General features: G+C 41.9%; 1 protein-coding gene across 2 annotated transcripts in view; it reads right to left on the reverse strand.

Annotated features, from left to right (window-relative positions):
• The window catches only part of col11a1b (collagen, type XI, alpha 1b), an 85,340-nt gene that overhangs the window by 42,108 nt on the left and 30,751 nt on the right, over window positions 1-12,481 (reverse strand). For both annotated transcript variants that reach the window (XM_079348737.1, XM_079348736.1), the window contains exons 12-26: window positions 10,312-10,386; window positions 9,772-9,855; window positions 7,867-7,923; window positions 7,232-7,285; window positions 6,984-7,037; window positions 6,586-6,639; window positions 6,433-6,486; window positions 5,684-5,737; window positions 5,531-5,575; window positions 4,706-4,759; window positions 4,253-4,297; window positions 2,282-2,335; window positions 1,279-1,323; window positions 771-824; window positions 637-681 (exon numbers count right to left, since the gene is read on the reverse strand). In XM_079348737.1, coding sequence (XP_079204863.1) covers window positions 637-681; window positions 771-824; window positions 1,279-1,323; window positions 2,282-2,335; window positions 4,253-4,297; window positions 4,706-4,759; window positions 5,531-5,575; window positions 5,684-5,737; window positions 6,433-6,486; window positions 6,586-6,639; window positions 6,984-7,037; window positions 7,232-7,285; window positions 7,867-7,923; window positions 9,772-9,855; window positions 10,312-10,386 — 828 coding nt within the window. The remainder of the gene's footprint in view (window positions 1-636; window positions 682-770; window positions 825-1,278; window positions 1,324-2,281; window positions 2,336-4,252; window positions 4,298-4,705; window positions 4,760-5,530; window positions 5,576-5,683; window positions 5,738-6,432; window positions 6,487-6,585; window positions 6,640-6,983; window positions 7,038-7,231; window positions 7,286-7,866; window positions 7,924-9,771; window positions 9,856-10,311; window positions 10,387-12,481) is intronic.

Below are 12,481 nucleotides of genomic sequence, written 5' to 3' on the forward strand. Positions count from 1 at the left end.
AATCTAAGAACCTGCACATGAGAGGTCTTCTTTCTTCTCCTTCTATAAACTATTCATCTTAAATAGCCCAAAAAGCAAAATACTATGAAAACTAGAATGGGTTGAAATGACATTTTCCAATGCAGGATTTTATCCAATGCTGCAAAATGAGTTTGGAGATATACAGATTACAATTAATCACCCTTTCCATGCTAAAAGTAAACATATCTAGATCATAAGCAAAGCAGGTTTATGTTTGAGCTGGTTGAAAAATGTTTGAGAAAGACGTCTTGGACAGATCATTTCCCTGTTGCCAAACTGGTTCAACGTTGAAAACAACAAGTGTTGGCAACTGGCTTCATTTCTCTGATATAAATGGTTACTTTACAACGAGGTGACCAAGCAACAATCCCACTGGCCAATCACAGGAAAGAAGACGTCGACGGATTTACTTTTTCTTCACTTCTGAGACAGCTATCATAATGATGCTGCACAATAAAACCTCGACCTCCCGGCACACTTAGTTGGCCAACTCAGTGATCGTGCGATTGTCTGCTTGAATCTGCACGCTCTCTCTGCAAAAACACTTCATGAATCTGTTCAGTAATCAGCCTTCGTGTGAAAATCGAATAAACTCTGAATCCACATTATACTTACAACTGTTCCTTTCTCTCCTGCAGGACCTTCTTTTCCAGGGTGACCCTATAAAAGGAAGTCCGTGATGTTTAGCTCAGCCACATCTTGTGCGTTTGTGTCATTTGTATGATGTCAAAAAAAAAAGCGTCACATACAGGAGGGCCATCAGCACCAGCAAGACCAGCCAATCCCTGTTTCCCATGAGGGCCCTATGAAGAGAACATACGTGATAAATAGACAGACAGACAGACAGACAGACAGACAGACAGACAGACAGACAGACAGACAGACAGACGTCAAATGATTCAATCCCTGGTCATCTATGAAAAATACTATTAAATATATACACAAAATCCCTGAAAAAAGTGCCTGGATAGATGGAAGATATGTTATGGTTTTATGTAGATAGCATGTGTGTGTCTGGTGTGTGTGCATGTGTGTGTCTGGTGTGTGTGTGTGTGTGTGTGTGTAGCAGAGAGCGAGAGTTCATTTTTGTGTGTTTAAGCCCTCAGAGAAGCCAGTAAAAGCCTATAACCTCAGACAGCAGCGTTTCTGCAGAATCACTTATGAGGTCCTGACTGAACTGTTCACTTATCGATGCAGCAGAGTTGTGGTGGGAGGACTGAAGGGGCGATTGGGTTCCTCCTCTTTTTTTCGACTTACTTTTTCACCAGGAGGACCGATCGGACCCTGAGGACCAACGAGACCCTGAAAGAGTGTCGAGAAAAATCCGTCAGACAAATGCAGTCTGTTCCGTCAAACCTGACAGTGACACCTGTTCTGTACGTTTTTTGGAAAGCTTATTCCGTCATTCCGGTGGCTTGGCGTGTTTTCCATTTGCATATTTTTTTGTAATGTATTCCTTCTACTCCTTCAACCATTTGTTGTTTTGCTCTTAAGCTGCTCATGCTGCTTATTCAGGTGTTCATTCAGCTGTGCAAAGGGAGGCTCAATCTTTTCCAGGAGTCATTTCAAAGACACACATCCTGCAGACTTCCAATGAAAAAGAAGAAGAATAAAAAAAGAGGTTATTAACAGCTCTAATAAGTGTGCTATGTTGTTTTTATATTCCTCAGGCCAGGTACAGCCCAACTGGAGCTATTCATTCAACCTGCACACCATCAGGACAGGTTTTCCTGCTAAGACTTTCCAGATGAATGACGCCATCCTGTCCTTTGAGTGTCAGCAGGACTGAAAATCTCACCTGGCAGTGGTCACTTATCCCTGGCTCCAGTCTTGGGTGAACTGTTTTGTATTAAACATCACTTTAAAGTGGAATATATTTCACTATGCCACCGACTGTTGAATGTAATCGTGTTACGTGCTATCAAATCAGTACATCATGTCTCCTTCTCAGCAGGGCAGAGAGGGTGTTTTTCATTTCTTCGTGACCGCAGAGAAACATGACATTTTATGGAACCCTCGTGAAATTCTCGATCTATTTTGGGGGTTTATTTTTGTGGAAGCTACCAATTACGCAACAAAGGATTTTTTTTTTGCAAATGTTTAAGAGAGAAAAAGAGTTTCAAGTTCTACCTGTTTCACAATAGAAAAGGTAAGGAAGATGGTGCATGGAAAGAAAAGAGAGAGCGGAGACATCATCGAGGAGATGGGATAAAGTTAGAATAAAAGAGCAATGAGGAAAAGAAAAAAAAAAGAAACTCACATGTGGACCAGGCAAACCCTGCTGTCCAGGAGGCCCTCCCTCTCCTTGTGGACCCTGTTCAATACAAAAAAAGAGAGGGAATCTAATTAATATGTACAACTGCTGCAAGCTATTCCCCTCTGTTTGTCTCTATAAGATGAATATGGAAGAAGATTGTCCAAAAATTCAGATAATTTCAATGACTGTAGACAAAGTCTGATTAAATCTAAAGAGAAAAACTGCCTTCACAAGGCTTTAAGACAAAAGCTGTTTCTGATGTCACGGAAATAAATGGCTGGCCTTGCTTGGATGGGTTGTTGAATTGGCTTTATCAAATCTATGTCAAGAATGTGAAAGGTGCAAACATTTGAGGAGAAAAGTCATAGACCGGCTCATGAAGCAGACAGAGCCGTCTGCATTCTGGTCTTATCCAAAGTTCAGTTAATCAAATCCACCTTGGAAATTTGACGTCTGGTCACAAGTTTGGCTCTGAAACGCAGCTTTAATTCTGTCGGGCTACAGACCATCTGGGTATGGATTAAAGCTAATGAGGCTAACTTGAACAGTGGGCTGTTTGGTATTCGTGCTGAGATTCAGTGTGTCACAAACTGAAAGTATACAAAAACAAGACAAGAGCCTTGTGACGCAGACTACTCCAGCTGTTACAACAAACACTAAATACAAAAGCTGGATTCAGAGGGGTTCAGGTTGCCTAACTGCTGTCGCTGTTTTCTTTCAGTGCAGGGAGGCAAATTTGAGCAGCAATCTAAGATACAAATGTGGTCAGTGAAGAGATTTGCGTTTTCTGATAGAGGATGTCTCTGATGAAGGCCTCAAAGATTCATACATGTAGCCTTTCTGAGGCTCTAATGAAACTTTCAAGTGTTGCGCTTTGATTGAGAAAATATCCTGACTGGAGGTGTCTGTGATTGCACGTTGTCAAAGTCAGCACCATAGCTACATAGCTACAGTTATAATGTAGGCTCACAATGCTGGTTAACTTGATGTATTTAAGCTGTAGCGCAGGAACCCACCACTAGTCGGGGCTGCAGCTCTGGTTAGCTCTGGTTAATGGACACGCTCTGGCAGCTCTACTGCCTGGATTCAAACCAGCACACAGGCTTCTCTTATGAGCAGTGCAGGTAAACTGGCGATTTAACCGCTCAAGCTGAGCAACACCTCACCAAATTCAGAGAAGACATGCCGATGTTAACCTGAAAGGACTGAAGGTTGGTGGTGCGAGCAACGCTACGGTTAGCCCCACCAAAGGGGAAAAAACTGTTAATGTAATTATTGAAGAATGTGATGAATTGTACAGTGTTTAGTCATGTCAAAATGTGCCTGTTGTCTGAGTGTTTTCCTTCCTTTATACGAGTGGACAAGTCTAAAGGAATTAAACGTTTTTGTTTAATCCTAAGGGAAATGACTTGCAAGGAGCATCTCTAATTCTGTCATCAAGACTAAAGTCAGAGGAATTCAAAAGAAGCTTGTTCCTATTGTTCTGTGTTCCAGCGTTCAGACAGCTGCTTATTTCTTTAACTCAGTGATTCAGTGACCACAGGCAACGTGTGGGCTTGTCCAGCTGTCCTGACTCCATGACTCCGTTATCCCCATTCAGACGTCCCACTGAGACTCTCCGGGAAACAGCGTGCATGAGGGGACCACCACTCGCAAACAGGCTTACACTGTTTCATCCCTTTTCATGCTAAAGACGTCTTCATCACGCTCCGATGAGTCAGCAGGCGTTGAGTCCGACAGCTATGATAAGACACTCCTTACATACTGTAATCAGCCAAGGATCTTTGACCTCCCTTTATGTTACCCAGACTTAAAAGGTCACTGACCAGCAATCAGCCTCAGGCAGGCTGGATTATGCACTGATTGCTGAGGTGGCCTCGACAAATGTGTGCAGGAAAACTCCCTCTCTCAAATTCTGATATAAAAAACTTGTTAGCGAACTGTTTGAGTATTTGTAAAGCAAAAATGTCTCACCATGTTTCCTTTAGGACCAGCTTGTCCATCGAGTCCAGGAAGACCCTGAAAAGATCAGAATGTGTACAATGAAAGCTCCTGAGAGGAGACAAATCTCCTGTTTCTTTGCTGATTGTTAAAGCAGAGGTGTTTTTGGAGAAAAGATCTCCCCCTGCTTCTCTTTAAACAGTCAGATGTCTCGCTTTTTTTGTGGAAAATGTAAAAATACAAAGTCTAACACCTACCCGGCTTCCAAAATGACAATATAAAAATTATGAATCTTATCACTGATGCTCTTATTGGCTTTTTTAGGTCATTGAGAGTCTCCATTATACATTTCAGTTAGTTTTATAAGCAGTTAAAAACTCCTCACAGGAACTTTAAAGAAGCCATCGTAGCGAGCCATAAAAGAAATTACAAAAATTCCCAAATGACTATTAAGGGGAATAGATAGGAGGTGTACAGTGTACTCACTCGCTGTCCTCCAGGACCTGCAGACCCTCTAGGGCCGAGTAGACCACGAGGACCCTGTATCATGGGATAAAAGGATGCAAAATGAAAAACAGCTAGTATTTTCAAGTGAACTGGTCTGAAACAATGTGCTCTTTTTAGAAATAGGCAGGCAATAAAACTCTGGCTGAACATTCTGTGCATCCCTAAAAGTGGTTCGACTTGTGTGAAACACTGCCCCCCTGTGGCCATTTATGGTAAGTGCGTGAGTATTTCAGGGAATAAGCGTAAAAAGTGTATTTTTATCTTAAAGTCTAAAGTAGAGCACTTTACCTCGCACTAATGACTGTGCTCAATTATCATAGGGACACTGCACATACAAGCTGCTGTGCATCTATTTCTTGAAAAGGACCATTGTTATGTTGGGTGGGGGGGGGGGGGGGGTCCCTCGTTCTCATGCAACTCTCCGGCCCATCTCGACTGAACCAAGCAGACTAAGGCAGTTTCTTGAGGGTAATGACTTTAAAGAGCACGTTTCCAATTTCTATTTTCTGATCTTTTATTCAGAGACATTCTTTCTGTGCAAGCTTCAGATTACAAACGACCTGCTCCTTGCAGATAAGAAAGTTGTTACAGTTGCAAGAGAAGCGGAGGTCAAGGCTGTGTGAATAATCGCTAAAACTAATGTAGAGGAACGAGTGGGGGGGGGGGGGTTGTAGCAGACGAATTAAGTAACATGAATTGAGTAACATGATGGTCATATATTCATTTTAATCCTATCTTTTTCCCTGATGAAACAAGATGCAATTTAACAACAAAATGAATACAGCGGTTATTAAATTCACTTACACTCTCTCCAGCCACACCTCTCTGTCCAACCTGGCCGTCTTCTCCCTTTGGAGAGAAAGAGAAAGAGTGAGTTTTCATAGAATGCAGAGTTATCTTCGAGTCTGTTAAGAACAAGAGTAAAGTGATGATGATGGTTGTGAGTATTCAACTCACTCGGGGGCCATCCTCTCCTGGAGATCCTGGAGGACCTGTAGATCCTATTTCTCCCTGCAGAGAAAAGATTAAAGAAAAGGGAAATCCTTAAAGACGAGGGGCGGCGGGTCACGAGAGACTCAACATGCAGTCAAGAGAGGTAATGGCTCATATTTGTACTTCAAAAAAAAAAAAAAAAAAAGAGTTCAGGTCAAAATAAAATGCAAATATACATATAGATAAAAGACTGGAAAAAAATGGCACCCAAAGGGCCTGTAATCTACAGTAGACATGGTAGTCACCACAATTGGCATGGACCTACATGGTTTCCACTATTTTTAGTGCTCTATAAGGACGGGCCTACCTCTGCTGGCCCTGTAATTACTCAGTATAGGATAAGGCAGGACAGCACGTCTAGAAATACCACCCTGTGATCTCTGTCCTCCCTCTCTTTGAGTTCTCACATATGCAGGCTTAAATTCCACAAACACCAAACTCGGCTCTCCAGGCCCGGCTAAATGCAGCCCAAGTGGGTCTGGAGTCAGTCCAACCCTTTTTTATAAGTGGGTCAAACGTCCTAATGAGTCAGAAATTCTAACTGTCATCAGCAAACTGCACAAAAGATGGATGGGAGGCGGCCTTTTGAACCAGCAAATCAGTCCTGATGCCACTGTAGAGGACTAGGTCTGTGATCAATGAGGAGATGTGTGTCAGAAATTAGAGACTGTAGATATTATTTTTGGAGACAGATTACCTCTCATCATACTTACTCTGTGACCTTTTTCTCCGGGAAGACCGGGGAGGCCATCGAAACCTCTGTCACCCTGAATAGGGACAGAATAAAAGGGTTAGCTCCATCAATCACTTTGGCAGAGCAGCTTTTTCAACAAGCATCTGACAGACTCTGGCTGTGAGTACTTTACCTTTGGCCCTGACTCCCCTGGCATTCCTCGAGCCCCATCAGCGCCATTGCGACCCTGGAAGACACATACGGATCACAATAAAAATATATTCAATTATCTCATATGGCTACAGATGAGACGCCATATTTTTCAAGCTAGTTTCGAGTTAAACAAACGTGAAGCTACGGATTAGAAATCACGCACAGACACTTATTGAGAACAGCTGACTTTGGTGAAGTAAGGCCATGTTTGAGAGTCGACTCTTTTCTTTTGGGCAAACGTAGCATTGATCTTACTGGCGTGATATATCAAAATTTGGGGAATCGAAATATAATCTTCTGTTGCAAATCTGGTGATGAATGAATAAAAAAAATGTGTGTCTAGTCTGTATGTTGAGCTTTATTGGAAAGAATGCTTACCCTCTTTCCTGATTTTCCTGGTACCCCAGTAGGACCCTGGAGACCTCTGGGTCCCTATAGAGACAAACATATAGAACACTTGTTTTGATAAACCTAAAGGAAAAGACTGCTTTCGACTGAAACATCATTGAGAAGGAACGGACATGTTACAATATATAAAGTGAACACAAGTCCATGGTATTTAAATCAAGGAGTTAAACAAAGAGGACACGGGTTCACTGTGAGACAGAAGAAGATTCTCTTCTCACCTGTGGTCCAGAATCGCCACTGTCACCTTTAAGACCAGAAGATCCAGGACCTCCCTATAAAAATTAGATGTAAAAATAGTGAACGAACATCTCAAGCTGAAGAACTGGAAATAATGAAGGTTTGACTACAGCTCAAATCCAGACAGACAAAACGCAAGATCTGAAACTTGGATGTTAAAATAACAAAGAAAGACAGACTCTGTTGGACATATTCAAACGCGTACAAAACTCTTCATAACTTCAAAGACTGAACAGGATTGGTGTGAGTTTTATTTGTTGTTCGAGAACGCCATGGAGGCAGTGGTTGCGTGGAAGACACTCCCCAAACAAGAGGAAAGCTTCAGCCACAGATAATGTGAAATATGTAAATAACCTCATTTTCTTTTCTTACAGTTAAATGTGCTCACAGAGGGACAGGAAGAGTCTGTTGTCTGCTGGACTGAGCCCTTGCGTGTGTAAGGGTGCATGATGGGAAATGATAAAATCCTCGAGAAAGCTTGAACAGGAAGGAGCACTAATTGCCAAGTGTGTTTTTCTTTAACTGTGAAATGAATGGGTGTTACATTAAATAGGTCAGTCGTGCGTGCGTGCGTGTGTGCGTGTGTGCGTGTGTGTGAAGAAGAAAAAAAACTCACCACAGGACCAGATCTTCCTGCCATGCCTGATGGACCTGGAGGACCTCTCATAGCCAGCTGTGGATGAGATGGAGATGAAGAAAAACAGTTGTCAGTCATTGATGTTTTAGCGACCAAGGAAGTCACATTAGGCCGACAACTTTACAAACCTCTGACAATAAAACTGATAGATTTGAGGGGTTGTTTTACAGCATCATGAACAGATTCACATAGTTTGAAAAGTACCTTCTTCGTATTTTATTTTAAGTGTTCAAAGAAATTCAGTAACAAAAGGGACGGATAAACGTCGACGGGATAATGCAGAGAAAAGAAAACTACAACAACAGCACAGACAACAGCAACAACTGAAAAGACAAACATAAAAACAACTGCTAAAAAAACAAACATTAAGGTCTATTTATATGGCTAAAGTGAATGAGTGATTAGAAGGAAGTGTTTGTGTATTAAAGGGTTCAAAGTTAAGTTTGAGTTATTTTAAAGGTCCCATATTATGCCCTTTATGGGGTTCATTTATCTATTTTATGTGTCTACTAAAGTACGTTCACAATCACTAATGTTTTCATGTACCGCCGCTCCATGCAGGCTGTTTCGTCTGCGTATTTCTAATGCTCAGAAGTGCCCACAAGCAGGGTCCCCACGTGTGCCATGCCTGATCTGATTGGTCGGCCGATCTGCTAATAATTGGTCAGTCGTTCGGGATTGTTCTCGGAGACGTCCAGCCCTTTTTACCATATTACATACAGACTGTTGAGAGGGGCAGCATGAGCGTGTGCTTGCTACAGTGGGTCAATGGGATTGGATCAGTGACATCACACTGACATGATGTCACACTGATCATTTTCAACGAGGGGGGGTGAGGTGTCGAGCGTTACATGCAGCTACTGCAACACCTGGAAGACACACTAAAGAGCAAATAAAACCAGAAAAAGCATACAATGGGACCTTTAAGTGATGCAACATAAATACAACAGACTGAGTTTAAAATCAAAGGGTTCACAGAAAAGAAAACATGATCAATTAAGCTTCTAATTTATTTATTTTAATATAGCGAGGAAGCTCATAATGTGCAAACTTAGAAGACTAAGTTCTTGGTCTGGATTTCACACCACTTTGGTCTTTTTTCTTCAACTGCCAACAACACTGTCTGGAATTTATTTGCAGCCTGATTAGAAAATGAGCGAATTTGCTCATTAAAAAAAGGAAAACGATTTATGCCCTGAGCTCCATTTGAGGCCAAATCGCTCGTATAAGTTAGCCTATTAGCATTGTGGTTGATAGCTGCAGGTACAGCATGAGGTAACATTTCCTAAAAGAAAAAGGATAAAAAAAGTTGAACAAGTTCAGCAAGTTGTCCCTTTGGTTCCTTTTGAAAAAAAAAAAAAACTTCTGCCATGTTTAGTTTTTTCTTCTTCTTTTACTCCTCGCTCGGGCCTCTGGCACCGAGGACAAACGTAGAAAGGTGACAAGTGCTTTCAAGACATTACTTAACAGCAGTTGAGCAGTTCTGGCCGCCCTCCAGCTCCATCGAGTGTTGTGAATGTGTGAATATTGAGTGTTGGTGCGGCTCATAATTATTTCCATGTGTCCTGCTTTAGATCACACCTTGCTTACAGCCACATAATTCAACCTGTTTTTCAACGCTGCTATGGTTATCAGGACCCCTGAGTGAGTGTGAACATCTGGTCTGTTTTTATATACTACCCAGCTTAACACAGGTTCATATATTAGAATTACGATGATTTATAGAGGGTGTGGGACTTATGAATATAGATTCCTCCTTCCATTATTCATTCGATTTTGTTTTGTACAGCTAATGAGACAGAATGGAAATAAAGCAACATTTTGTAAAGTTTCCTTTAGACGGAGAAGGATTAAAAGGGGGTCACTTTTAGCTCTCAAACTTACCCTAGCCTGAGAAAGGATGGCCTGAGCTTGAGCTTCCTGGGCTGAAACCACAGGCCCCTTGTGTGACTCACCACCAGCACGGAACTGTTGAACCACAAAACAAAACAAGAAACACAATTAAACACAAATTGACTTGTCTCTTTTTACAGAGAGAGGCATCGTATGGTCTCCCCTGGTGAGTTTGTTCAAACCTTATTCTTTGTTAAGCCTGTAAAGCTGTCACCAATTCTCTCTCTCTCACACACATTCGCACAAACACACGCTGGCACACAATCGCAGGCGGCTAACACAGACAAATATGTGCCACCGGGCCTTTCAAAGCCTCAGTCACTGGTTCCACTCCGCTGCACTGGCTGACATTTACAAGGTAAGTGATTTGTTACCCAGAGAAAATATGGTTGTGATCCCTTGGCCTGCTGCTGATGCTATGAGGTAGACGGACTAAATGAAGAACATTCAGGGGCTCGTGCTTCAGATGAAGGGTGTACAGCATATGAAGGAAATAGGACAGGAGGCATTGTGGAAAGCGGCAGGACTTACAGGAAGCATCAGAATGGTACCTGGAGGACCAGGGACACCGTCTGAACCAGGAATACCAGGACGCCCTGGAGGACCCTGGAGCAACAACAGAGGCAGAGTGTTGATTTTCACTCCTAACATAGATATCATGTTACACAGTGCATGCTGAATCATACCAATAGTGTTTAGGTCAGTCACTTTTTATTACTACAAAAGGGCCTTTCATTCATTGTCTTAATAACTACTTAGAAATGGTAAACGATCAATTCTTGTATATTTCTATAAATCGACGATATGATTCAACTCCCCTGGTGCTGCACTGCAAATTGACAATGAAGCATAAAACGATAACTAACAAACAACAACATCTAATGTGTGCACAGGAAACCACTTCTTCATCCACAATAGATTTAACAGGGAGGTGCTGATGTTGCTTAATTCAAATAGTTAACAGACGGATCCTGCTGTGAAGGAAAAAGACAGAGCGTTTAATGAGTGATGTTCAAACTGTGTTTTTGTGTTCAGAGGGTTTTTGGATTTGGATTGGTTTCCTTCTGGATACTTTAGCACTGTGTTGATAGCAAGAAAGAAAATGCACAGCTAAGGATGACCCTGTCAGATAATCATCATTACATTAAAAGGAAATTTTGCTTCTGTAGTCTGAGCGATAACTTTGACAGCCAACAGAAACATCTTTACAGCCTGCTTCATAAGAGGGTTTTTGGCGGGGGAGGGGAGTTATGACGCATCAGTTTAAATTATCTTAAAGCATGCATTCATTTGAATAAATAGGTACTTGGGTAAGTCGACTGACTGTGTTTCTAGACTCATCCAAAGTTAAGGGGAGTCAGCATTTCCAATATGGCAACTGCCATCATTGGGCTTCATGATGCCTTTTTACAAACCATTTGGTGATGTCCATGAAACTGCTAGATTCAGGTTTTATGAAGTCTATGGCGGCTTGAACATAACAAAACATTTTAATGCCATCGTATATGTATGGAGCATATTTAATGGCTGTATTCTGTAGTTACCATTTCAATCCAAACTTCTTTTTTTTTTTTTTTTAGACTTTCCTCTAACAAACTGATTGGCATCCTCGGAGCCAAAGTAAATTATGGCTAAAAAAAGTTGGCACATGGAATAAAATAAATAGACAGCTGACTAACAACAGAGACGGGATTTTGATTTAATAAAGACCAAACAGAGTATACAAAAGGATGAAGAGGGAGTAGTGTGCAGTCTTTCCAGAATCTATTTAACAGTCTTGTCATGTGCTGAAATCTCAGGCTGCTGGCTAAAATTGATGCCATGTGTTCCCATCTCCTTTTTCCACGAGGTGGTAAATACCCTTCACCCCACCGCTGTCTATGCAAGCAGAGCGACATCTAGTGTTAATGACGTTGTTACGTGGCTGAGAAAGTGATGTTTGAGTGGAAAAAGAAGGAGACGGTGATTATGAGAGAAATGAGCCGATCAAACGTTTAGGCGGACACAGCGCAGAGGAAAAACCACAAGGTTTGAGAAACCAGGCACTTTTAATCCCCCTGTCAATCCTCAGCAAGACTGCTTCTCAGGGGAGGAAATGAAGGGAGGGGGAGAGACTTTTAGAGCAACAAATATTTTTTTTTTGATCACTTTCACTATGTGGAACAATAAGCCTTTTGTACAGGTGATGTCTGCTGCTCATACTGGGGGAGGCCTGGTGAGGTATTTTTGGTCGGCAATTGAAGGGTTAAAGAGAGAGAGAGAGGGAGAGAGAGAGACCAAATAGATGTGCAAAGAGGGCGATGAAAGAGGGGTGTGGGGCATCACGTTTGGGGAAAACAAGCTTGCAACCAAGCGTTCTAGAGGGGACAGGCACTTAGTCTGTGTCATCCAATCAATCAAGTAAAGGAGAGGAATCCCACGGTGCTGGGGGGAAGTTTCGAGAAAGCCCAGGCTGCTACATATTTTATAGCAAACTCCTTGAACTTCTCAAAAGTCCTGAAGTGTTAACAACCCAGCTGGTTCCCAGAACTTCTCTTTGTTGGTATATTGACATTTTATGGGCATCTAATTTCCCTGCAACAGTCTTTGCTAATCCCCCCTACTGTTGCAGAAGCAAGCTGAGTCCAATTGTATTATTCATTTCATGGCCTTTGGATAGTTTTTCACAGCTTTCAAAGTACAGACAAAAATAAGTTCAGAA

This window comes from Symphodus melops, assembly GCF_947650265.1.
Source record: "Symphodus melops genome assembly, chromosome: 7".
Classification (NCBI taxonomy): Eukaryota; Metazoa; Chordata; class Actinopteri; order Labriformes; family Labridae; genus Symphodus; species Symphodus melops.